This window comes from Cherax quadricarinatus, chromosome 7 (genome assembly GCF_038502225.1).
Source record: "Cherax quadricarinatus isolate ZL_2023a chromosome 7, ASM3850222v1, whole genome shotgun sequence".
In the NCBI taxonomy this organism is placed as follows: domain Eukaryota; kingdom Metazoa; phylum Arthropoda; class Malacostraca; order Decapoda; family Parastacidae; genus Cherax; species Cherax quadricarinatus.
In genome coordinates this window covers 62,355,165-62,379,747 of record NC_091298.1, presented here as the reverse complement: position 1 = coordinate 62,379,747, position 24,583 = coordinate 62,355,165, and the positions used below count along the sequence as shown (strand labels likewise).

At 38.1% G+C, this 24,583-nt stretch overlaps 2 protein-coding genes across 10 annotated transcripts in view; one reads left to right on the top strand and one right to left on the bottom strand.

Moving 5' to 3' along the window:
• The window catches only part of Dbp45A (putative ATP-dependent RNA helicase Dbp45A), a 28,650-nt gene extending 16,709 nt beyond the window's left edge, over positions 1 to 11,941 (top strand). For 2 of the 3 annotated variants that reach the window (XM_053774200.2, XM_053774198.2), the window contains one exon: positions 1,828 to 2,132. In XM_053774200.2, the coding sequence (XP_053630175.2) occupies positions 1,828 to 1,963 (136 nt within the window). In that variant the 3' untranslated portion in view covers positions 1,964 to 2,132. Of the gene's footprint in view, positions 1 to 1,827; positions 2,133 to 11,813 lie in introns of those variants that run through there. The other variant, XM_053774199.2, reaches the window with a different exon arrangement.
• Positions 2,511 to 24,583, bottom strand: part of Cul5 (cullin 5) — a 45,657-nt gene continuing 23,584 nt past the window's right edge. For 4 of the 7 annotated variants that reach the window (XM_053774197.2, XM_053774196.2, XM_053774195.2 and 1 more), the window contains 3 exons: positions 23,263 to 23,381; positions 17,317 to 17,440; positions 2,511 to 16,011 (listed from right to left, as the gene is read on the bottom strand). In XM_053774197.2, the coding sequence (XP_053630172.2) occupies positions 15,817 to 16,011; positions 17,317 to 17,440; positions 23,263 to 23,381 (438 nt within the window). In that variant the 3' untranslated portion in view covers positions 2,511 to 15,816. The remainder of the gene's footprint in view (positions 16,012 to 17,316; positions 17,441 to 23,262; positions 23,382 to 24,583) is intronic. The other 3 variants (XR_008406732.2, XR_008406730.2, XR_008406731.2) reach the window with 3 other exon arrangements.

Below are 24,583 nucleotides of genomic sequence, written 5' to 3'. Positions count from 1 at the left end.
AGTCGTCTGCATAACAGTAAATTTTGTATTTTTTTTGTATGAATAAAAAATCAAAATAGAAAGCAATAATAATATAAGAGGGGCCTAGAGATGTGACTAATGAACAGAGCATCTGTTATTTTAGTGCCACGAATGTCTACCTTGTTTATTCTGGACCCTATTTTGAAATTGGCATCTTTTTTATTTTGCGTGAAATTGGCCAAATTGCCAATTTCTGACCACCATATTGGGTAGTCCAAATTAGTAAATGGGAGGTTTCTTGTACTCAGCTGATAGATAAAATGGAGTTCTAAAGAAATAGCTATGAGTTTGGTCAACTGGAACAATGGAATTGGCTGAAAATAGGGCTCAAAGTCGGCGAAATCGCCGATACGCATATGTCGCCGAGACCGCTAACTTCGCGGGAGCATAATTCCACGAGTTTTCGACCAAATTTTGAACTTTTGGTGTCATTACCATCGGGAAAAGATTCTCTATCATTTCATAAGAAAAAATAATTTTTTTTTTTTCAAAAATTGAGCGACATAGAATGACAGTTTCAGAGAGGGGCCTGAAACAGTCAAAGGGTTAATCGAAAATCACGGTCTCAGTTTTTTTCTCTCATTATACACAGTGTGCTGCAGGATCTGTTTTATGTGGTGCACACATACCACATAGATGTATTCTCTCATATCTAGGCCCAAATGTACCACTCACAGTTTATCAGAGTGAGCTGAGCTCATGGCGTAGATCTACGGTTTGGACACTCACCGTAAAGCCGTAGATCTACGGGACGGACCCTGAAAGGGTTAATGCCAGGGGTTTGGACATCTGACAGGCTTGTGTGAGCATGTTAAATAGGAGTAATTAGACTAAAGTAGTTTTCATGGCCTGACATGCCATTGGAGCATGAACAAGATAACATTTATGAAGAAATTTTGGGAAACCAGTTACCTAGACATGAGTCTTAGAGGTGGGAAGTACAGTTCTTGCACTCCATTGGAGTGGTGAGGATATTGCAGTTCGGAGAGCCATCTGTATTGTGATGTTACTGTACCTCTGGCAGGGCAATAATTGAATGAATGATGGTGAAAGTGTTTTCTTTTTTGGGGTAACCCTGTCTTTGTGGGAGGCTACTGGTGTGTGAAAAGAAAAAAAATAATGATAATATAAGGAATGCATAAGTTTTACTGCTATAAAGTAGTAGAAATTTTGACAAGTATATAAGATTGTAAACATAGGATGTATAATGAGCAGTGGCAGAGTTGTCATAGGTGATATAGTGAGGATATATGAAAGGATAATTATGTGAAGCAGAATGCATAGAACTTCTAATGTTATTTTGCCAAGTTGATTCCACCCGAGGGAGGCTAGTTGATGCCAGTGAAAGGCTCTTGATCCAAGGAATTTAACCTGTCCATCTCTTTGATCAAGCCTATTTGCCTTCCATTCCCCAGGCACTATTTGATCCCTACAGGATTTGTGCTTTCCCCAATAACAATACTGAGTTGTCCATATGCTTGCCTGATGAATTTGACTACCTGAATTTCCTTAGAGATTTCTCAAAATTTTATGAATATTACTTAAAATATCTTCAAAACAGGATAAGTTGAATTCTGAGAGGTAAACTTCTGACATTTTAATTTTATTTGAACTACAAATACTACAGATTTATTATGTACTAAAAGGATAGGTAAAGAAATGAAAGTGCTAAACCCACAAGGGTAATACAGCTGTGAAAACAGAAAAAGTTTTGGTGTGTAAGTACTGATGAAACAATGATGAGTTTAATTGTAAAAGAGAGGAAATAACCCCTTCATTAACCTTAACAATTTTTTAATTGATTAGAGATCCTGATGAGGAAGAGAAGAAGAAACGAAAGCATTTGAAAAAACTCAGAAAAGCAGAGAGGCAAGAAAGGAACGAGTTGCTCAAACACTTGGAGAAGAAAAAGTGGGAAAAGCAAGACGATGGAGACTCATAACTGATGAGGTTAAAAGACGGTAAAAGAATATAAGAAAAAGGTAACATTAACACCAATTTAACTAATACTTAAGTTTTTTCAGTAAATTTTAAAAAATTGTTCCTCTGCTGACACATAATTTGTAGAAAACAATTGCAAATGTTATTTTTCAAATAAATTTAAACAATGAGTATCACTAAATACTGTTCCTAATATTGGGGCTGAATGATATACAGGTAGGGCTTTTTTTTTATGACTACATTATAATATTCTCCTAATATTAGCACTGAATGAGTGATGGTGGAAGCGTGTTTTTTTTTTATGGGGGGGGGGGATGGTCACCCTACCTCAGTGGCAAACGGCTGTTGCATTAAGAAACATTAGTATTGTGTCATCATCACTGCTGCTAGCCATTCTATAGCAAAGTGTTGAACACTTTTTTTAGTGAAATTCCTTTAATGGCAAATATAATAGTACTATCTTATATTACTCTCTTAGACACCAGGAAATGTCAGTACAGAGCTATTTAGGTAAATTTCCATACTAAGTATAAGGCAGAAAGAAGTAATTAAGTAATCATTTATTTATTTAAAATAACATCACAGCATACAAGATGGGGACAGCAGTAACACAGGTCTCATGAGGAATGGGTGTGTGGTCTGGCAGGAGTGTTTTATCTTTGTATCACATTAACTTTTCCTATTTGTTCATTCCATTAATAAGTTATTTTAAGTAACATACAAGCCCATAGTAACTCCTCCATAATACAGTACTACTTAAATTGATTAATTGCACTTGAGACATTCAGAAGCATTAGCATATTTAAAAATATTTTAAATTCCTAAAATCCTGATAACAGTAGTCCTTAGATACCATTCTCTTTTTTAAACCCTGTGCTATACTAAGCATTGTGTGGCTTTTCTGTGGGACTAAAAACATTTTTACTCTTTGTGGTTTTGAAAGTCATATACATCACTAGCTGTCTTGACAAACTCTGGTATTAAACTTGAATCAGGCAGCTGATGAAGTTGCTCGAGCATACACTGACCTACCACCATGATCACTGCCTACATGGGATTTGCCATGTTCACATTGATACTTTTATCCACAAATTTTCACCATTGCATTTAAATATATATTCTCACAAAAGTATAAGAAAAGAACTATAAACAGTTAAATTTTCCTATTCTGGTGTTTCAGAATACCATTATTTTATTTGAATAATTTCACAATATATCTGTAAATAATCCATACAGATTTGATATCGTGGCTCAAAACATTGCATTACAATATAACATGCAGTCCTGCCATCCTTAAATGTGAAGGCTGCAGTTTTATCAGTATAAATCACAAAAGGTCTACACACAGCATATTAACCCTGACTATATTTAGCACTGAGTTGTCAGTGTGCAAAAGGTGGCAGACAAGTTTCAGGACTTCAGTTTAATAGTATGGCTATGGATGAAAATGTGCACAATAAAATATTCCATTGGGATATTAAAACAGCTGCATTTCAGTGACTTCAAATGCAAAATGGTGACATTAACCCTACCCAAACATTTCCTGTAAATTTTCATTGATAACTGAAATGACTAATTTTGAAGAATATAGTAAAGACAGGACTCTTTGCAGATCAAGCTTTTATATTAAGATCATCAAGTTATACAGGATATATGCATGCTTGTATGTATGTGTATTTTATATTTTTTAACACTGGCTGTCTCCAGCTAAGATAGTGACTCCAAAAAAAACACTTTCACCATTATTCATACTATCTCTGTTTTTGCAGAGGAATGCAGATACTCCAGTTAAGATGCCCTTCAAACTGCAAATATCCCCACCCCTCCTTCAGAGTGCAGGGCTGAAGCTCGGCTAACCGATTTTCTTGAAAGCCTTCACAAATGTTACCTTACTCATACTCCAACAACTCATCAAGTCCCAAAAACCATTTGCCTCCACTCCTATCTAATAAATATATATACAGGGATTCAGGAAGGTTAGCTGGACTTGAGTCCTGGAGGTGGGAAGTACAATGCCTGCACTTTGAAGGAGGGGTTTGGGATATTGCAGGTTTGGAGTGACATCTGAACTGTCGTATCTGGGTGCCTCTGCAAAGACATTGATTATGTGTAAATGATGGTGAAAGTGTTTCTTTTTTGGGTCACCCTGCCCTGGTGGGAAACAGCCAACATCTTAAAAAAATACACTGTACAGTGGACCCCCGGTTAACAATATTTTTTCACTCCAGAAGTATGTTCAGGTGCCAGTACCGACCGAATTTGTTCCCATAAGAAATATTGTGAAGTAGATTAGTCCATTTCAGACCCCCAAACATACACGTACGAACGCACTTACATAAATACACTTACATAATTGGTCACATTCGGAGGTAATCGTTATGCGGGGGTCCACTGTATATATTTTTACTTTTCTTCAACATGCTGGCCATCTCCCACCGAGGCAGGGGTGATCCAATTTTTTTTTTTAACAAGTCGGCCATCTCCCACCTGGGCAGGGTGACCCAGAAAGAAAATCCCCAAAAAGAAAATACTTTCATCATTCAACACATTCACCTCACTCGTACATAATCACTGTTTTTGCAGAGGTGCCCAGAAGACAACAGTTTAGAAGCATATACATATAAAGATATACATATAAATAAATAAATATATATTTTTTGGATATTTATTAGATAGGAGTGAGTGGAAGCAAATGGTTTTTGGGACTTGAGTTGTTGGAGTGTAAGGTAACATTTGTGAAGGGTTTCAGAGAAATCAGTTAGCCAGGCTTCAGTCCTGGAGGTGGGAAGTACAATACCTGCACTCTGGTGGAGGGGTGGGGATATTTGTAGTTTAAAGGGGCATCTTAACTGTAGTATCTACACACCTCTGCAAAGACAGTGATTATGTGTGAATGATGGTGAAAGTGTTTCTTTTTTTTTGGGGGGAGGGGGTCACCCTGCCTCGGTGAGAGATGGCTAGTGTTAAAAAAAATACATACATATATACTGTACATATACATACATACATACATATACAGTGGTCCCCCGCTTTTCGTAGTTCCCGGCAATCGTAAAATTCGCCAATCATAGGGGTATTTTTGTATAAACATGGACTCGCTTTTCATAGGTTGACTCGCGAGTCGTAGTTCGTCCGGGACGCGTACGCACGGCTTGGGCCAGGGCGGCAGCCAGTCTGGCATTGTTTACCAGTGAGCGAAGGTCCCCTCGCGTGCTCCAGCAAAATATTTCATAATATTCCATTTATTTTAGTGCTTGCAAGTACTAAATAAGCTACCATGGCTCCAAAGAAAGCTCCTAGTGCCAAGCCTGTGGTAAAGAAGGTGAGAAATACGATTGAACTTAAGAAAACCATCATTGAACAATATGAAAGTGGTACAAGTGTGGCAGAACTGTCCAGAATGTATAAGAAACCCTACACAACCTTATGTTCCATAGTGGCCAAGAAAAATGAAATAAAGGATGCTGTTGTTGCAAAGGGAGTAACTATGCTGACAAAAATGAGATCACCAGTACTGGAAGAGGTTGAGAAGTTATTATTGGTGTGGATAAATGAGAAACAATTAGCAGGAGATACTCTTATGACTTCGTTTATTTGTGAAAAGGCTAGGCAGTTGCATGAAGATTTGGTAAAGAAATTGCCTGCAAATAGTGGTGAAGTGAGTGGATTTAAGGCCAGCAAAGGCTGGTTTGAGAGATTTAAGAACCGTACTGGCATACACAGTGTGGTAAGGCATGGTGAAGCTGCCAGTTCGGACCACAAGGCGGCTGAAAAATATGTGCATGAATTCCAGGAGTACATAGAGGCTGAAGGACTGAAACCTGAACAAGTGTTCAATTGTGACGAAACAGGCCTCTTTTGGAAGAAAATGCCAAAGAGGACCTTCATTACACAAGAGGAAAAGGCAATGCCAGGACATAAGCCTATGAAAGACAGGCTGACGCTAATGTTCTGTGCTAATGCTAGTGGGGATTTCAAAGTGAAGCCATTACTAGTGTACCATTCTGAAAATCCCAGAGTGTTCAGGAAAAACAATGTTATGAAGAGTAAATTGTGTGTGTTTTGGAAATCTAATAGTAAGGCATGGGTCACGAGGGAAATTTTCGTAGAGTGGTTCAATGAAGTGTTTGGCCCTAGTGTGAAGGAGTATCTCCTGGAAAAGAAATTGGATCTCAAGTGCGTGCTAGTAATGGACAATGCGCCTGCTCATCCTCCAAACTTGGATGACTTAATTTTCGAGGAGTTTGGGTTCATCACAGTAAAGTTCTTGCCCCCGAATACCACTCCTCTCCTCCAACCCATGGACCAGCAGGTTATTGCAAACTTTAAAAAACTCTACACAAAAGCAATGTTTCACAGGTGCTTGACTGTGACCACAGACACTCACTTGACCCTAAGGGAATTTTGGAGAGAACACTTCAGCATCCTCCACTGCATAACCCTTATAGGTATGGCTTGGGAGGGAGTGACTACCAGGACTTTGAACTCTGCCTGGAGAAAATTGTGGCCAGATTGTGTCGACAAGAGGGATTTTGAAGGATTTGGGACTGACCCTAATGAGCCTATGTCTGTTGTAAAATCAATTGTGGCACTGGGGAGTTCCATGGGGTTGGATGTGAGTTTGGAGGATGTGGAAGAATTGGTGGAAGACCACAATGAAGAGCTCACCACTGAGGAGCTGCAAGAGCTTCAGCAGGAAGAGCAACACATCGCAGCTCAGAATCTTGCTGCAGAGGAGGAGGAAGAGAGATGGAAGAAGGTGCCTTCTTCAGAAATTAAAGAGATTTTTACTATGTGGGGTAAGATGGAAAGCTTTATGGAGAAACATCACCCTAACAAGGTTGTTGCAAGCCAGGTTGGCAACATGTACAGTGACAAAGTCTTGGGCCATTTTAGGGAAGTGTTAAAGAGACGCCAGAAACAGAGCTCTCTCCACAGTTATTTTGTGAGACAGGACTCCAGTGACTCTCAAGGTGGTCCTTGTGGCATTAAGAAACAGAAGAGAAGCAACCCCAGAAAAGCAAATGGTACCCGAGGTGTTGATGGAAGGGGATTCCCCTTCCAGACTATAAACAATCCACTCTCTCTCCTCCTCCAGTCTCCCATACACTAAGAAGAATCTCCAATAAAGGTAAGTGTTATGCTGTTAATGTTTCATTCATCATTTCCCATTGTATTGTTTATGTACTACATGTATATTTCATGTTAAAAAATTTTTTGTTTTAATGCTTCTGGGTGTCAGGAACGGATTAATTGTATTTACATTATTTCTTATGGGGAAAATTGATTCGTAAATTGTAAATTTCGTTTATAGTAACGGCTCCAGGAACGGAGTAATTACGAACAACGAGGGACCTCTGTATACATACATAAAAGGGGTCCATCTCTGGTGTAAATTGCAGAACCCATAGCCTCGAAGAAGTGGATGAAAAGGCATATATTACATATATTATTATATTTTGATATTATATTAACACATCGGTTGATTCCCACCAAGGCGGGGTGGCCCGAAAAAGAAAAATTTTCTTCATCATTCACTCCACTGTCTTGCCAGAAGCGTGCTTACACTAGTTATAAAACTGCAACATTAACACCCCTCCTTCAGATTGCAGACACTGTACTTCCCAACTTCAGGACTCAAGTCCGACATGCTGGTTTCCCTAATCCCTTCATAAATGTTTGCTCACACTCCAACAGCACATCAAGTATTAAAAACCCTTTGTCCCCATTCACTCCTATCAAATACGCTTATGCATGCTTGCTGGAAGTCCAAGCCCCTCGCACACAAAACCTCCTTTACCCCCTCCTTCCAACCTTTCCTAGGCTGACCCCTACCCCGCCTTCCCTCCACTACAGATTTATACATTCTCGAAGTCATTCTATTTTGTTTCATCCAGTCTACATGTCCTAATCACCTCAACAACCCCTCCTCAGCCCTCTGGATAATAGTTTTAGTAATTCCACACCTCCTCCTAATTTCCAGACTAAGAATTCTCTGCATTATATTCACACCACACATTGCCCTCAGACATGACATCTCCACTGCCTCCAGTCTTCTCCTTGTTTCAACATTCACCATCCATGCTTCACACCCATATAAGAATGTTGGTATAACTATACTCTCATACTCTATATGCTCAAACCCACAGGACCATGCAGTCCTACAAGAATCAAGCACCCAGCAGATCTAGGTGTTTTACTTGATCCGAGGACATATGGTGGTGTGGGTGCCACATGTGTCCTCGGATCAAGGTAAAACACCTAGCTCTGTTGGGTGCTTGATTCTGGTAGGACTGCATGGTCCTGTGGGTTAGAGCATCGTGTGATTTTCGCTCACCATGAGGCGGGCCAAAACGACATGGGTTCGAATCCTTGGCTAGTCACAGTGTTGTTATTGACATGTATATATAGACAAAGCAGGCAGGAGAAGGCAGAAGCAGGACAGACTTAATATTTACATTTTTGTTGTCGCAGTCTTCTAATGCCCTTATTTGGTGTGCATAGTCTCCCACTACCCCTTTCCCTCCTGCTCACCTCCAACACACCCTCCACCATCACTCCATTTTAGATAGGTAGGCAGGCAGACCACAGGAGACAGGGTAGTTTGAGCAAGGAAAAACAGGCAGGAAGGGCTGGGAAATGTAGAGCATTGTAGAGCAGGCTGGGGTATCTAGAGCAAGATATAGCAGGCAGGGCAAACTGAGGCATATAGAGCAAGACAGAGCAGGCAGGGCAGGCTGGGGCATATAGAGCAAAGTAAAGCTGGAAGGGCAGAACAGATTTGGGCAGGCAGGTAGGCAGGCAGAGACTGGTAAAGAATTGTAGACTTAAAACTTATATTCCTGTTATCACAGCCTCCCACTGCCGATGTCTTGGTACACATACAGTCTCCCTCACATGTCTGCCTGCCTTCCTCCCTACCATCTTCCCTTACTCCCACCCACTCACCTCCAACAAACCCTCCACCATCACTACATTTAAGACCTTCACCCTATGTTGTCTCTGACCAGAGGCCCACCCATGCATGTTGACTGTTATATACATATTGTATCTCAAATTTTTCACTGGAACTCAAAACTAAATTCCTTTATGAAGGTAAATCAGAACTTAAAATTATTGTAACTCAAGGGACAACTGTATATACACTCAGTAGCTATTTAATTATGCACACCCTCTTTGTTGGTATGCCATATCCCCCACCCCCATGCTATGCCCCATGAACAGTCTGAATACTTCTTGGCATGGATTCAACAAGGTGCTGGAAACATTCCTTAAGAGATTTTGGTCCATATTGACATGATAGCACCACACCGTTGCTACAGATTTGTTGGCTGCACATTCATTCTGCGAATCTCCCCTTCCACCACATCCCAAAGGTGCTAAAACCACCCCATCTGGCACCAACAATCATTCCATGGTCAGAGTTATTTAGATCACATTTGTTTCCCATTCTGATGTTTGGCATGAATAACTGAACCTCTTGATCATGTATGTATGCTTTTAGGCACTGAGGTGCTGCCATGTGATTCACTGATTAGATATTTGCATTAACAAGCAAATATACAGGTGTACCTAATAAAGTGGTCACTTAGTGTGTATATAATTTTTGTATCTATATGACTGTATGTTACAGCTTGGCTGACTGCAAGAGTAATGCATCTATTGCATGATTAGTAGGTGGAGGATTGAGCCTCCGCCACTGCCTTCCATGCACTGAATGACCTATGTGGGATTAGCGCTTCATATAAATATATAGTATAGCACTTCACTTTACAGTGTTTCGCTAATGCAGTGGTTTTCAATTACACCCATTCTTCATTTATTCAGACTTCCTACAATAAATATATTCACCACTCACTATAAGCTAAGGATGAAAATATTTTAAGTTAAGTAATGTGTGTACCATATATGCATTTTTTTAGGCCTAGCTCTATTGCTCACTTAATATATGATAGTGTAAACATTTTATCAGGCTTTTACATGCATTTGAAAGTGAAAAAAAGGCTATGATTCACTTTACAGCAATTTTTACTTTACAACAGTAGCCCAGAACCTAACCTGCTATATAAGCAAGGCCCTCCTGTATGTACTAATAATCCCATTCCCCAGGTGCTGCATGACCCTGGAGGGGTTTTTTAGCACTTCCCCATGAATATACATTTGTATAAAATTAATTTGAGAATTAAAAATCTGTGATTAGATAACAGATCAAAATGTTGTCCCATTAAAAACTTGGTCTGCATAATGTGTCACTTCTTCAAATTTCAGTATGATATTATGCAAGTCTGCCATTTAAATGAGAAGAGTGACTAGAAATCTGTAGCCAGTCAGTCATATTTTAAAATTTGTTAAAACTGATATGTACAAGTACTATAACATGGTGTGCAAAACTCGAGACTCCCAATCTGCTAATAAATAAATTTTAGCCCACAACCAGGCATAGATGGAGAATTGTAAGAGGAGTATGCTGGTCACTATCTCCATTAAAGGCTACAGATTAGGCTAAGCAAGCCATCCAAGTGTTGAAAGTTAATTATAAACCTGTTATGAAACATATTGCATCAATAAACCTATGGTGTAATTATTTGATTCCCCTGTACATTCATGCAAAAATAAAACTGAGGATGCTGTAGCAGGTAGGCCAGCAAGATGTTACAGGTACCTGTAGCAGAGGAAATCAAAACTTATTTTAATAGAAAATGTTTTTTCCAATCACTTTGACAGTTTACAGGGTAGTTACATATATTCTGCAACACTGCTATTTAAACATGAATTATTATTGTGCTCACAAATGCTCATTCAGGTTTATAAACATGGACTCCTCAAGAAAGGTTCCTTTATGCCACTGAGGGACTCTTGATAAGGAAAGATCAGTATGCCACCCATATGTTCTGAAACATTAAGCAGTTATTTGCACTAAGGGATACAATAAGAAACTAATTTCATTTTACCAAATGAAACCTGTATCATTTTTTTAATACACTGACTGTCTCCCACCACGGTAGAGTGACCCAAAAAAGAAGAAACACACTCACCATCACTCACTCCATCAATGTCTTGCCAGAGGTGTACTGACACTACAGCTCAGGTGCCTCTCCAAACTGCAATATCCCCACCATTCCTGCAGTGTTTTTCCTGTAGCAATATGAACCATTAATGGTAGACTACTGAATGATAAGAATATGAACCAATATTGGAAGACTATAATAGTGTTACTAATTCATTCATTCAGCTATAATTTTCAAATATCTATAATGTAAATATTAGAGGCTAGTTAACCCTTTCACTGTTGCTACCTCTAAAATTAAAAATCCTGTCAGTGTCACAAAAAAAAATTATCTTCTAAAATGGTAGAGAATCTTTTTCTGAAGATAATGACATAAAAAATTGATGTAAAATTTACAGAATTACGCAGGTGCAAATTTTGAAGTTAGAAGCACTTTACTCACCTGTGATTTCACCCACTTTGAGGCTCACTTTAGGCAATTCTAGTACTCAAATCGAAAATTCCTGGCTATTTTACTAGTATGCCTTCCTCACCATTAAGCCCAAGACTCGCCCATTCCACTATAAAGTGCCAAAAATTTTATAATATAGCTAATTTTGCTCAAAGTTCAACAAATTCCAAAACAAACACTAAAGCAACCTTTCCCCTGTTCATTAATCATTGCCCTCCATTTTAACTCCATTTCACAAAAAAGTCAAGTTTTCTTCATTTTTTGGCTAATAAAATATGACCAAGATTGCTTGGTAATGGTTTAAGCCATCCTAGTAGTTACAGCAGACGTGGTAAAAACCCATAAAACAGACCAAAAAAATTGAAATATTGAATATTTCCACCATTATTTCAGGTACTTCTGGTCTGAAACCAACCAAAATCATCTCCATTTCACTATCTTCTGGTCTATCCATTGGCACCAAGAAAGTTAATAAAACCATGAAAACCACCCTAGAAAATGCCTCAAAGTTGTTGTTTTAACCCAAAGTCAGAGGTTAACTGTTCCCATCACACACTGCATGGGCCAGGATTTTTTTTTATACTGTGCACACCCACCATACAGGCTCATTCTCTCATGTCTAGGCGAAAATTTTCAGCTCAGCATATTTGAGGGCACCATGGTTAAGATGTAAATCTATGTCTGCAACACTGATCCCACTGACGTAGATCTGTATGAACAATAGTGAAAGGGTTAAAGAGAACTAAATTGATTACATTAAACATTTAAAAATTGTACACTTGCGGTGTTACTGGCAACAGATACAGGCACCCTTTACCTTGAGAAATCACATTATACTGTATAATGTACTACATTATTATATTCATGGAGAGCGATGGTATAAGGATAGAGGTGGAAGTGTCAAGGAGAGGATAGTTCAAAAAAAAGGAGGAAAGTCACAGATGGTGTAGAAAATTGGTGCCAATTAAGAAAGCATGGAGTCTACATATTTTTTCCTGTCAACTCCCTTTTGGTACTTGAGTGTTTTTGATATTCAACTGTCATAAGACTTGTTTAGTGTGGGATATCAAGAAGTCCAAGGCACTAACATTAATATTCCAGTTGATAAAGGTCATCAAGAATATATTAATGGTTTAATTGTTTACTTTTATACAATGTTTACCAAGTTTATTATTCTTGAAACAATGAATGAAAGGCTTAGAAAACATAAATTGCTAAAAATACTAAAAAAAATTTTTTTCATGTCTTCTTTTATCTAGGAACAAATACTGTAAACACAGAAAGATTAGACAAGAAATAGATAAACCATGGGTCACTGTAAGAATATTATAGATAAGAAGAAACCCATGGGAAATTATTTACTAAAATTTAAGAATAACTAAGGAAGCATCATTTGAAAATAGGGCCTTGCATTTACTTTCCTCATAGAAGTACCGTACTTCATGGGTAACCAGTCACACGGAAGGAATACATAATTAATTATTCCACACCTAAGATTCTGTTAATAAGCCAACACAATTTACAAAAACCTCAAGTTTGACTTACTTTATGTAATAGGTGAGATTTAATCTTCTTAAGACTTGTCCCAGAAGCATCATGAACCAAAATATATCTCAAATGATGTACTGCACTGGCTATTGTGCATCTCAAAGGGAGAGAAAAGTGTTGCAGCAGTCATAAATGTGTATCAGGGAAAATGGCATTCAGCTTTCAAAATAGCAGGCATTGTTTTATGTAAGATATTTTGAAGTATAAATAAAATTCATTTTTATCAAAAGACTAGCAGATCAAGACCTGTGAAAATTCCACAAACATTTAATTACACCTCAAAAGAAAATTACTTTCCTTCTGCACATACCATACAAAGTCAAGTTATATCATGACCTCAAACTATTATAACTGATGGTCCAAGATAACTCGTAAGGAGTATGAGGGAAAAAAAAAAAAGGATGTTTATTGAGATCACACAGGGACACATGATGCTGCATCATCCTAATTGTTCTAGTCACATAACATACCAATAAAAAAAATCACTTGATTTCCATATTTTGCCATTCTGGACAGTTGACATTTTTATAGGTAATACAGTAGTAATTACAATAATATTTACATTATGAGTGCCAAGGGCACAGGTAAGGCAATTTTTCATGGTGATACGACAGTGGTACTACTTGGCCAGATTGCATGTCTCGACAGTATGCTCATGAAATAAATACACCTTTGCAGAGATTTTGCTTATTGCAAAATTTTTTAAATACATACTGTATAAGAATAATTTAAAACTGGGTTTAAATACTTTAAAAAAAATCTGATCAGTGTTATATCACCCTGTTCTGGACAACATACAGATAACATATGCAACTGTGATTTATAGTACTGTAGTAACCAAAACATAATGGTAATTCTTATTGGGAAATTTTGTGTAAATCACTTGCCAGAAGTAACTTCTTAGAAAAGATTTAGCTTTTTCTACTAGCTACCATACAGCTAATATATTTCAAAGCTTTGCAAAACTGGTAAAGAAAAATTTCCTATAGGTAAAAACTTTTGGTATTAAAACTACAGCTAGAGCAGAATGCTCTATATTCATATTGAACAAGAAATTTTCAAACATGATTGAGGCACCAATGTAAACATCACACATCATGATAGTTCAGAATCCAAGCTAGTATCCACATTAGTCATTAATTACCATCTTGCCACTGCTACAATACTGTGCCACCAGCAGCAGACATTTTTCACTTACTATAAACCTCATAGAACAATCGTTATCTAGTATATCCACGAGAAAGAATGAAATAAGATTCATGGCATATGGGTTTTTGGGCATAGTGGCAGGGAATAGCCAGCCCAACTCTTGTGTATAATTTTTTTATGCGAGACTATTTCAGGTTATATATTTGGCATGCATTTTTACTTTCACTATACCTTTTCATAAATTTATTACAGTGGTCTTCTGATGTAACTATAAAACAAAAAATAGATAAGGATGCTATAAAAAGTACTATTATTGCAAATTATGAAAAGGTGACAACTAGGATTTCCAGAAAAATCAATACAACCCAGCTCAGAAATACTACCTTTAATATTACTATAATATTTACTTTATTTACAGAATATATATGTATTTGTATCACAAGTTAGCCACACAATTTATTAATCTCTGAGCTACCTGAGGTCCCACAGAATGCTGCAGGCACAAATGAGGGCACAATAGTCATGTGTATGCAGAGCTGGGAATCACAATGAAGTCTGCTGCCATTTTGATTGAGCTTTTGTTCCCTAACCTTGCCCTGCTCTATCCACATGCATCATGAGCCTCAGCTGGAGAGACTTTAAACGTTATGGAATTTTAATACTTAACTAAATATAACACTCAATTCAGCTGACTAATGAAAGTAAGTACTACAACTGACAGTGATGTAACTTTATCTCCAAAGGAGAATCTCTTTATATTAGAAACTATCTCAGTTACTTCTTTTATACCACAATACTGGATGCATCCAACAATTTCAAGACCCAGTTAACCTGACAGGATTATAAGTAACTCACCCTGATTAAAGAATCATTTGTAGCTCAATAGTAGAGAGCTAAGCTCACAACCAAAGGAACCTGGGCTTGATTCCCAAGTATGGCAAGAGGCATGGGTAAGTCTCTCCACCTGCCACCCGTTTACCTAAAAGTAAATAAATACCTAGGTGTAAGGTAGCTGTTGTGGACTACATCCTGGAAGGAGGGATGGTAGTGCACTTAAGATAGGGCTGGCCTTTGAAATGAGCCGAGGTAAGACAACAGCTCTTAGCCCTTAAATTCAACTGTAAAAACTAATGAAGTAGTATTACTGCATCCAATTATTTATACATGTTTGTTAGACAGTAGCTTGGAAATCCTATAATGTCCAGGTTTTCTTCGTGGAAATTAGAAATAATTTTTTTTTTAATTCTGTTCTTAAAATTTTTAACTAGCTTCACTTTTGAGGGTTGGAAAGTGATATTATTGGTGTCAATGAAATATTAAATAAAACTTTGGCATTCATTTATGACACTAGTATTAATTGCTGATCAACTGGTAGTAGAGCAAATGGCAGCACTCCTGACTTTGGCTCCTAGTATAGTACTATCTAGACTGTTGACCCGTGCCTGCACAAGCCCCACGACACCCACCACTGGCCGCTTGCTTGGTAGAAGAAACAAATATTTAACTATCTGGCCAATAGGAGTGATGAATCTTAATAAACTATTATTTATACAGTAACAGCCACCAGACAGTAAGCAGGCAGCAGTCATTGCAACAACCACTTGGCCACAAGAGACTCGGATATATGTACAGCTGCAAGATGTGCCAGGAGGTTGCACTCGTAGACGGTTTTCCTCTGATGTGGTTCATTATGATTCGGTTAGGCCATGTATATGAATATGTTGATGTTATCATCATCGCGTTTCATGTACTTGTGTTCTATGAGCCACTCGAGTTGCTCTTTAATTAGTTTCTTACTAGGCAGGAACATGTTTTTGAGCATCTCCACTAGTTCTGTCTGCAGCTGTGCATTAGAGATCTTCTTCCTCATCTTCAATATCTTCACTATTGCTTCCTGTGGATCAAAAGTACATTTGCACTAAACAAACATTTAACATTTGTGTCATATCTGAGTAAACTAACAACCTGGCTATTTTTATCTTATACTACACATTTCTTCAAACATAATACATGTATCAGTATTTACTCATTTGATTTTATACTACAGTTTGTATAAAACTACAGAAAATACTAATTAAGAAGTCTATAAAGCTTACCTCTAAGTTATAACAACTAAAAATCTTATTATGTAATACCATACTTTCAATGATCCTAACATTCCTTTACATCCAACCTCTTTTCCTTGCAACTACATTGTGAGCATGATTCTATATGGAAATTTATGAATACAGTATACATATATATATATATTGTTAGCCAACTCTTCTACTTATTAAATCATACATTGTTTCCAAGTAAATAAAGCAGGATAAGGTTGCAGAACCTCTACAATAAATTAAATTCCCCTCAATAAATACTGAAAGAAGCAAAGTAAATTAAACCTATATATTATTCAGTGCAAGGTGGTGAAGGCTCAGTCCACAAAGAATGAACACTTGCAATGATTAACTCACACCTGTTGAAGTGTTTTATGCAATACAATGAACTCATTCCATATTCTTAAAAATATTAATTCTCTTGGCACAGGAATATATCACATATTTACTGTGTTGTTTTCTCATACTTTACAATGTCCTAAAAAGGCTTTGGGCCAATTTTCCTTTATACTGTTTTCTACCTGCTCATGCAGTTTTAAGTATATACATCTTTATTCTATGATTTCTCTTTAAACACTAACACTACATACAAAAACATAAGTTTCCCTCAGGTTCAGTTAGATAGTGAGTCTCTTTCACTCTTATTAGATAGATTGAGCCTTCCACCACTCCTTGTGCAGAATGACCAACATAAGTTATAAGCTTCTTATAAATATAGTGGTATACACTTTTTTCTACAAATCTCGCGTTTTCATTATCTGTACTGTATTTTGGAAGATTATAAATTTACGCTAATACAAAAGAATAGACTTAAGATTTTCAGGCATATTTCTTGCATTTTTTTTACAAGAACACTAAGACTACAAGGCACCTCCACTTGTTCTTTGCACCACAGGTATTTGCTACTAACAATGAGGGTACACAATGGTAAAAGTGTGGTAGAAGTATTTGTTACTAAGGAATGAGGGTGCACAATAGTGACAGGGTAGTGCAGGTATTTGGTACTAAGCAATGAGGGTATACAATAGTGAAAGCATAGCACACACATTTGCTACTAAGCAACGAGGGTACACAACATCAAAAAGTGATGCAAAAACGCTGACCTGGGTGCGCAGTATTCTCAGCTGTACAATGCCCTCATTGTCCTCCTCTTTGCTCTTCTCAGTGCTCAGCTGTAGTCGCCCAATAAGATTTACTTTTCCCCTTTTCTGAGGCTTCCCATTTTTACTGTTGAAATAAGATTACAATACATAGAGTGAAAAATGTTAATACATCAGACATAATGGCTACTTTTAAGAATTAATAAAGTTCATTATCATCAAAAGACTAGCAGATCAGTGACTTCTAAAAAAATAATAAATCACTCACACCTTAACAAAAATTATGCTTCTGTTTAAAAGTTAGCCATATTCTAGTTAAACTGCAAACCCTTCTTACGAACCACCTTCCATAAAAGAATCCACACTTCTCTTATCAATTCTTGTACATTAAAAGCAAACTACTACATTGTCTCAGTATGACTGGGACCAAAGATGAGTACAAGTAAATTATATATTATTTTTATTATTATTTATTATTATCACACTGGCCGATTCCCACCAAGGCAGGGTGGCCCGAAAAAGAAAAACTTTCACCATCATTCACTCCATCACTGTCTTGCCAGAAGGGTGCTTTACACTACAGTTTTTAAACTGCAACATTAACACCCCTCCTTCAGAGTGCAGGCACTGTACTTCCCATCTCCAGGACTCAAGTCCGGCCTGCCGGTTTCCCTGAATCCCTTCATAAATGTTACTTTGCTCACACTCCAACAGCACGTCAAGTATTAAAAACCATTTGTCTCCATTCACTCCTATCAAACACGCTCACACATGCCTGCTGGAAGTCCAAGCCCCTCGCACACAAAACCTCCTTTACCCCCTCCCTCCAACCCTTCCTAGGCCGACCCCTACCCCGCCTTCCTTCCACTACAGACTGATACACTCTTGAAGTCATTCTGTTTCGCTCCATTCTCTCTACATGTCCGAACCACCTCAACAACCCTTCCTCAGCCCTCTGGACAACAGTTTTGGTAATCCCACACCTCCTCCTAACTTCCAAACTACGAATTCTCTGCATTATATTCACACCACACATTGCCCTCAGACACGACATCTCCACTGCCTCCAGCCTTCTCCTCGCTGCAACATTCATCACCCACGCTTCACACCCATATAAGAGCGTTGGTAAAACTATACTCTCATACATTCCCCTCTTTGCCTCCAAGGACAAAGTTCTTTGTCTCCACAGACTCCTAAGTGCACCACTCACTCTTTTTCCCTCATCAATTCTATGATTCACCTCATCTTTCATAGACCCATCCGCTGACACGTCCACTCCCAAATATCTGAATACGTTCACCTCCTCCATACTCTCTCCCTCCAATCTGATATTCAATCTTTCATCACCTAATCTTTTTGTTATCCTCATAACCTTACTCTTTCCTGTATTCACCTTTAATTTTCTTCTTTTGCACACCCTACCAAATTCATCCACCAATCTCTGCAACTTCTCTTCAGAATCTCCCAAGAGCACAGTGTCATCAGCAAAGAGCAGCTGTGACAACTCCCACTTTGTGTGTGATTCTTTATCTTTTAACTCCACGCCTCTTGCCAAGACCCTCGCATTTACTTCTCTTACAACCCCATCTATAAATATATTAAACAACCACGGTGACATCACACATCCTTGTCTAAGGCCTACTTTTACTGGGAAAAAATTTCCCTCTTTCCTACATACTCTAACTTGAGCCTCACTATCCTCGTAAAAACTCTTCACTGCTTTCAGTAACCTACCTCCTACACCATACACTTGCAACATCTGCCACATTGCCCCCCTATCCACCCTGTCATACGCCTTTTCCAAATCCATAAATGCCACAAAGACCTCTTTAGCCTTATCTAAATACTGTTCACTTATATGTTTCACTGTAAACACCTGGTCCACACACCCCCTACCTTTCCTAAAGCCTCCTTGTTCATCTGCTATCCTATTCTCCGTCTTACTCTTAATTCTTTCAATTATAACTCTACCATACACTTTACCAGGTACACTCAACAGACTTATCCCCCTATAATTTTTGCACTCTCTTTTATCCCCTTTGCCTTTATACAAAGGAACTATGCATGCTCTCTGCCAATCCCTAGGTACCTTACCCTCTTCCATACATTTATTAAATAATTGCACCAACCACTCCAAAACTATATCCCCACCTGCTTTTAACATTTCTATCTTTATCCCATCAATTCCGGCTGCCTTGCCCCCTTTCATTTTACCTACTGCCTCACGAACTTCCCCCACACTCACAACTGGCTCTTCCTCACTCCTACAAGATGTTATTCCTCCTTGCCCTATACACGAAATCACAGCTTCCCTATCTTCATCAACATTTAACAATTCCTCAAAATATTCCCTCCATCTTCCCAATACCTCTAACTCTCCATTTAATAACTCTCCTCTCCTATTTTTAACTGACAAATCCATTTGTTCTCTAGGCTTTCTTAACTTGTTAATCTCACTCCAAAACTTTTTCTTATTTTCAACAAAATTTGTTGATAACATCTCACCCACTCTCTCATTTGCTCTCTTTTTACATTGCTTCACCACTCTCTTAACTTCTCTCTTTTTCTCCATATACTCTTCCCTCCTTGCATCACTTCTACTTTGTAAAAACTTCTCATATGCTAACTTTTTCTCCCTTACTACTCTCTTTACATCATCATTCCACCAATCGCTCCTCTTCCCTCCTGCACCCACTTTCCTGTAACCACAAACTTCTGCTGAACACTCTAACACTACATTTTTAAACCTACCCCATACCTCTTCGACCCCATTGCCTATGCTCTCATTAGCCCATCTATCCTCCAATAGCTGTTTATATCTTACCCTAACTGCCTCCTCTTTTAGTTTATAAACCTTCACCTCTCTCTTCCCTGATGCTTCTATTCTCCTTGTATCCCATCTACCTTTTACTCTCAGTGTAGCTACAACTAGAAAGTGATCTGATATATCTGTGGCCCCTCTATAAACATGTACATCCTGAAGTCTACTCAACAGTCTTTTATCTACCAATACATAATCCAACAAACTACTGTCATTTCGCCCTACATCATATCGTGTATACTTATTTATCCTCTTTTTCTTAAAATATGTATTACCTATAACTAAACCCCTTTCTATACAAAGTTCAATCAAAGGGCTCCCATTATCATTTACACCTGGCACCCCAAACTTACCTACCACACCCTCTCTAAAAGTTTCTCCTACTTTAGCATTCAAGTCCCCTACCACAATTACTCTCTCACTTGGTTCAAAGGCTCCTATACATTCACTTAACATCTCCCAAAATCTCTCTCTCTCCTCTGCATTCCTCTCTTCTCCAGGTGCATACACGCTTATTATGACCCACTTCTCGCATCCAACCTTTACTTTAATCCACATAATTCTTGAATTTACACATTCATATTCTCTTTTCTCCTTCCATAACTGATCATTTAACATTACTGCTACCCCTTCCTTTGCTCTAACTCTCTCAGATACTCCAGATTTAATCCCATTTATTTCCCCCCACTGAAACTCTCCTACCCCCTTCAGCTTTGTTTCGCTTAGGGCCAGGACATCCAACTTCTTTTCATTCATAACATCAGCAATCATCTGTTTCTTGTCATCCGCACTACATCCACGCACATTTAAGCAACCCAGTTTTATAAAGTTTTTCTTCTTCTCTTTTTTAGTAATTGTATACAGGAGAAGGGGTTACTAGCCCATTGCTCCCGGCATTTTAGTCGCCTCATACGACACGCATGGCTTACGGAGGAAAGATTCTTTTCCACTTCCCCATGGACAATAGAAGAAATAAAAAAGAACAAGAGCTATTTAGAAAAAGGAGGAAAACCTAGATGTATGTATATATATATATGCATGTGCGTGTCTGTGAAGTGTGACCAAAGTGTAAGTAGGAGTAGCAAGATATCCCTGTTATCTTAGCGTGTTTATGAGACAGAAAAAGAAAACCAAAATAATTAACTGTACTTGGTCAGCCATGGCCAAGAATGTTTGACTAAGGTAAAATACTGCCTGTGGCCACTGGATTTTCCCTTTCAGGGTCGAGACCCCCTATCCTGAACTCGTTCTCAGGGTCGAAAAAAAAAAAAAATTATTTTTTCTTGTGAAATGATAGAGAATCTTTTCCCGATGGTAATGACACCAAAAGTATGAAATTTGAAGGAAAACTTACAGAATTATGCTCTCGCGAAGTTAGCATTGGCAATTTTGCCCACTTTGAGCCTCATTTTCGGCCAATTCCAATGTTCCAGTCGACTAAAATCATAGTTATTTCACTCCATTTGTTCTATTGAATGAGTACAAGAAACCACCCATTTACCGATTTCAATTACCCAATGAAGTGGTCAAAAATTGGCAATCTGGCCAATTTCAAAACAGGGTCCAGAATAAACAAGACAGACATTCCTGGCACTAAAATAAAAAATTTTCTGTTCATTAGTCATGGCTCCAGGCCCCTCTTACATTACTCTTGCTTTCCATTTTGAATTTTTATTTTCAGAAAAATAGAAGATTTACTGTTATGCAGACTACTGCATTATTGTAAAAATGGTATAAATGATATCAATGCACTTGTGAAAGAATATCAGACTCACCAGCTAACATGTACTGAACGCATGGCGTGATTTGTTTACTCTTGAGCATCGACAAAAATCGAACATTTCTGCTACTTTGAGCTCAATTTCAGGGTACTTTTCATCATTAAACCAATCAAAATCATCTCTATTTCTGTAATATATCTTCCATTCTATCAAATGAGACCAAGAAAATGAGAATACATCCTCTCTAACAGATACTTCCTAGCTCCAGATCAAAGAGGTACACCTATGTTATTAATGCTTTTCCTGTCTATCATATGACTTTGTTTTTGCCACCAGGGTCCCTAACATATCTCTATGTCTTGAGCTCAACTCTCTCACAAAATGCTGAGTGATAAATTTTGTCCAATATATGAGAGAATAGGTCTGTGCGGTGTGTGCACATACAACAGTCCTCCCGTATCTGCAGGAGATACATTCCAAGCCCTGCCATGGATACCTGAAACCGTGGATAGTAACGAACCCTATATATATATGTCATTTTTTGTTTACATACATACCTATGATAAAGTTTAATTGATAAATTATACACAATAAGTGAAGAATTAGCACTTTTTCACTGATGGGAAGCACTTCATAGCTTCTCTTAGACTTTGAAGAACTGTCACTATCACTACTTTTGTGCTTTGGTGTCATTATTTAGCAAAATTAAGGGTTATTTTCAGGCCACAGTAAACCGTGGATAACTGAAACCATGGAAACCAAATCTGTGGATACGGGGATTCTACTGTAGTACATATAAACAAATCCTGCTCCATGTGATACATGATGGGGAAAAGCTTAAATCTGACCCTGTATTTGATTGAAAATGGTCTCTAAGGTATTTCCTAAGATGGTTTTATTGGCTGTTTGTTGGTATCATTGATAAAATAGAATAGAGGACCAAAAGTAACTTTAAATCAGCCTCAAATTAGCAAAAATATTTGATTTTTTCCAAATTTCCCGAGGACAGGTAAGGCACCCTGGTCTGTTGTATGGGTATTTACTAGACCTGATTCAATTGTTCGGACACTGTTATTGGTATTATGATCATGAACATTTCCACACAACAGGTGCAGGACTGATCCATTCATTCCATTGCTGAAGTCTGGGATAGTCATTACACTTATAGGCATTATATCCTAAAAAAAGTCTAAACTAGTTGAAATTTTGCATGAATGGCCATAATGCTTAAGTTCCCTATACATGAGAAGACCATCTTTGTCAGGGTTTGAGTAAAAAATCTATAAATCAAAATTAGTTATCTAATCACCAAGATATGAACCATCCATTTTCATTAGTTACTTTTTAATAATTATTAAGTTAGGATTGAAGGAATCAGTGGATCACAAAACCTTAAGCTCTACTCACATAGGAGCAAACTCCTGGTTAACCCAGAAGAGTGTGTTTTCTGTGAAATCCTTCGGAGACGTCACCTCCCCAGACATACTGAGAACTTGCCTTTTCATTTTGGGAAATGCTACCAAAGACTGAAAGGAAACACAAAAGGAAGAAATTTCAAATACTGCAAACAGCATATACAAAATTAAAACCTTGATTTTGATATGATAAAAATTATCTCAGACATCTAATATTTTCCATGTAAATGACTTCTATCAAGTTAGGGATGGGATGATACCAAATTTTTACCTATAATGATACTAATACAGTGGACCCCCGCATAACGATGGCATCACATAGCGATTTTTCCGCATACCGCTTACTTTTATCGCAAAATTTTTGCCGCGCATACCGATTAAAAACCCGCTCACCGATTTTCGTCCGAGACGCGTCCAATGTGCCCTCACATGTGCCGCCCGTCCCATTGTTTACCAGCCAGCCTCCGCGGTAACATCCAAGCATACACTCGGAATATTTCGTATTATTACAGTGTTTTCGGTGCTGTTTCTGGAAAATAAGTGACCATGGGCCCCAAGAAAGCTTCTAGTGCCAACCCTGTGGTAAAAAGGGTGAGAATTAGTATGGAAATTAAGAAAGATTTTGAAGGGTTTGGGGCTAACCCTGAGAAGCCTATGCCAGTTGTGGAATCCATTGTGCCTACTTCAAAGATTAAGGAAATGTGTGCACAGTGGGTTGAACTGCAAACCTTTATAGATGAAAATCACCCTGACACAGCTGTTGCAAGCTGTGCTGGTGACTATTTCAATGACAATGTTGTGGCCCATTTTAGACAAATCGTAAAGGAACGGGAGGTACAGAGCTCTATGGACAGATTTGTTGTGCGACAGAGGTCCAGTGACTCTCAAGCTGGTCCTAGTGGCATTAAAAGAAGAAGGGAAGTAACCCCGGAAAAGGACTTGCTACCTCAAGTCGTAATGGAAGGGGATTCCCCTTCTAAACAGTAAGAAGATAATGCTCTCCCCTCCTCCCATCCCATCAATCATCACCAGATCTTCAATAAAAGTAAGTGTCATGTAATTGTGCATGCCTTTTTCAGTTTGTGTGTATTAAAATTAACATTTCATGTGGTAAAAAAAATTTTTTTTCATACTTTTGGGCGTCTTGCACGGATTAATTTTATTTCCATTATTTCTTATGGGGAAAATTCATTCGCATAACGATTATTTCGCATAACAATTATCCCTCTTGCACGGATTAAAATCATTAACCGGGGGTCCACTGTACTAAATTTTAGGCTCATACCAATAACATCAAAATTAGCTTGTACCGA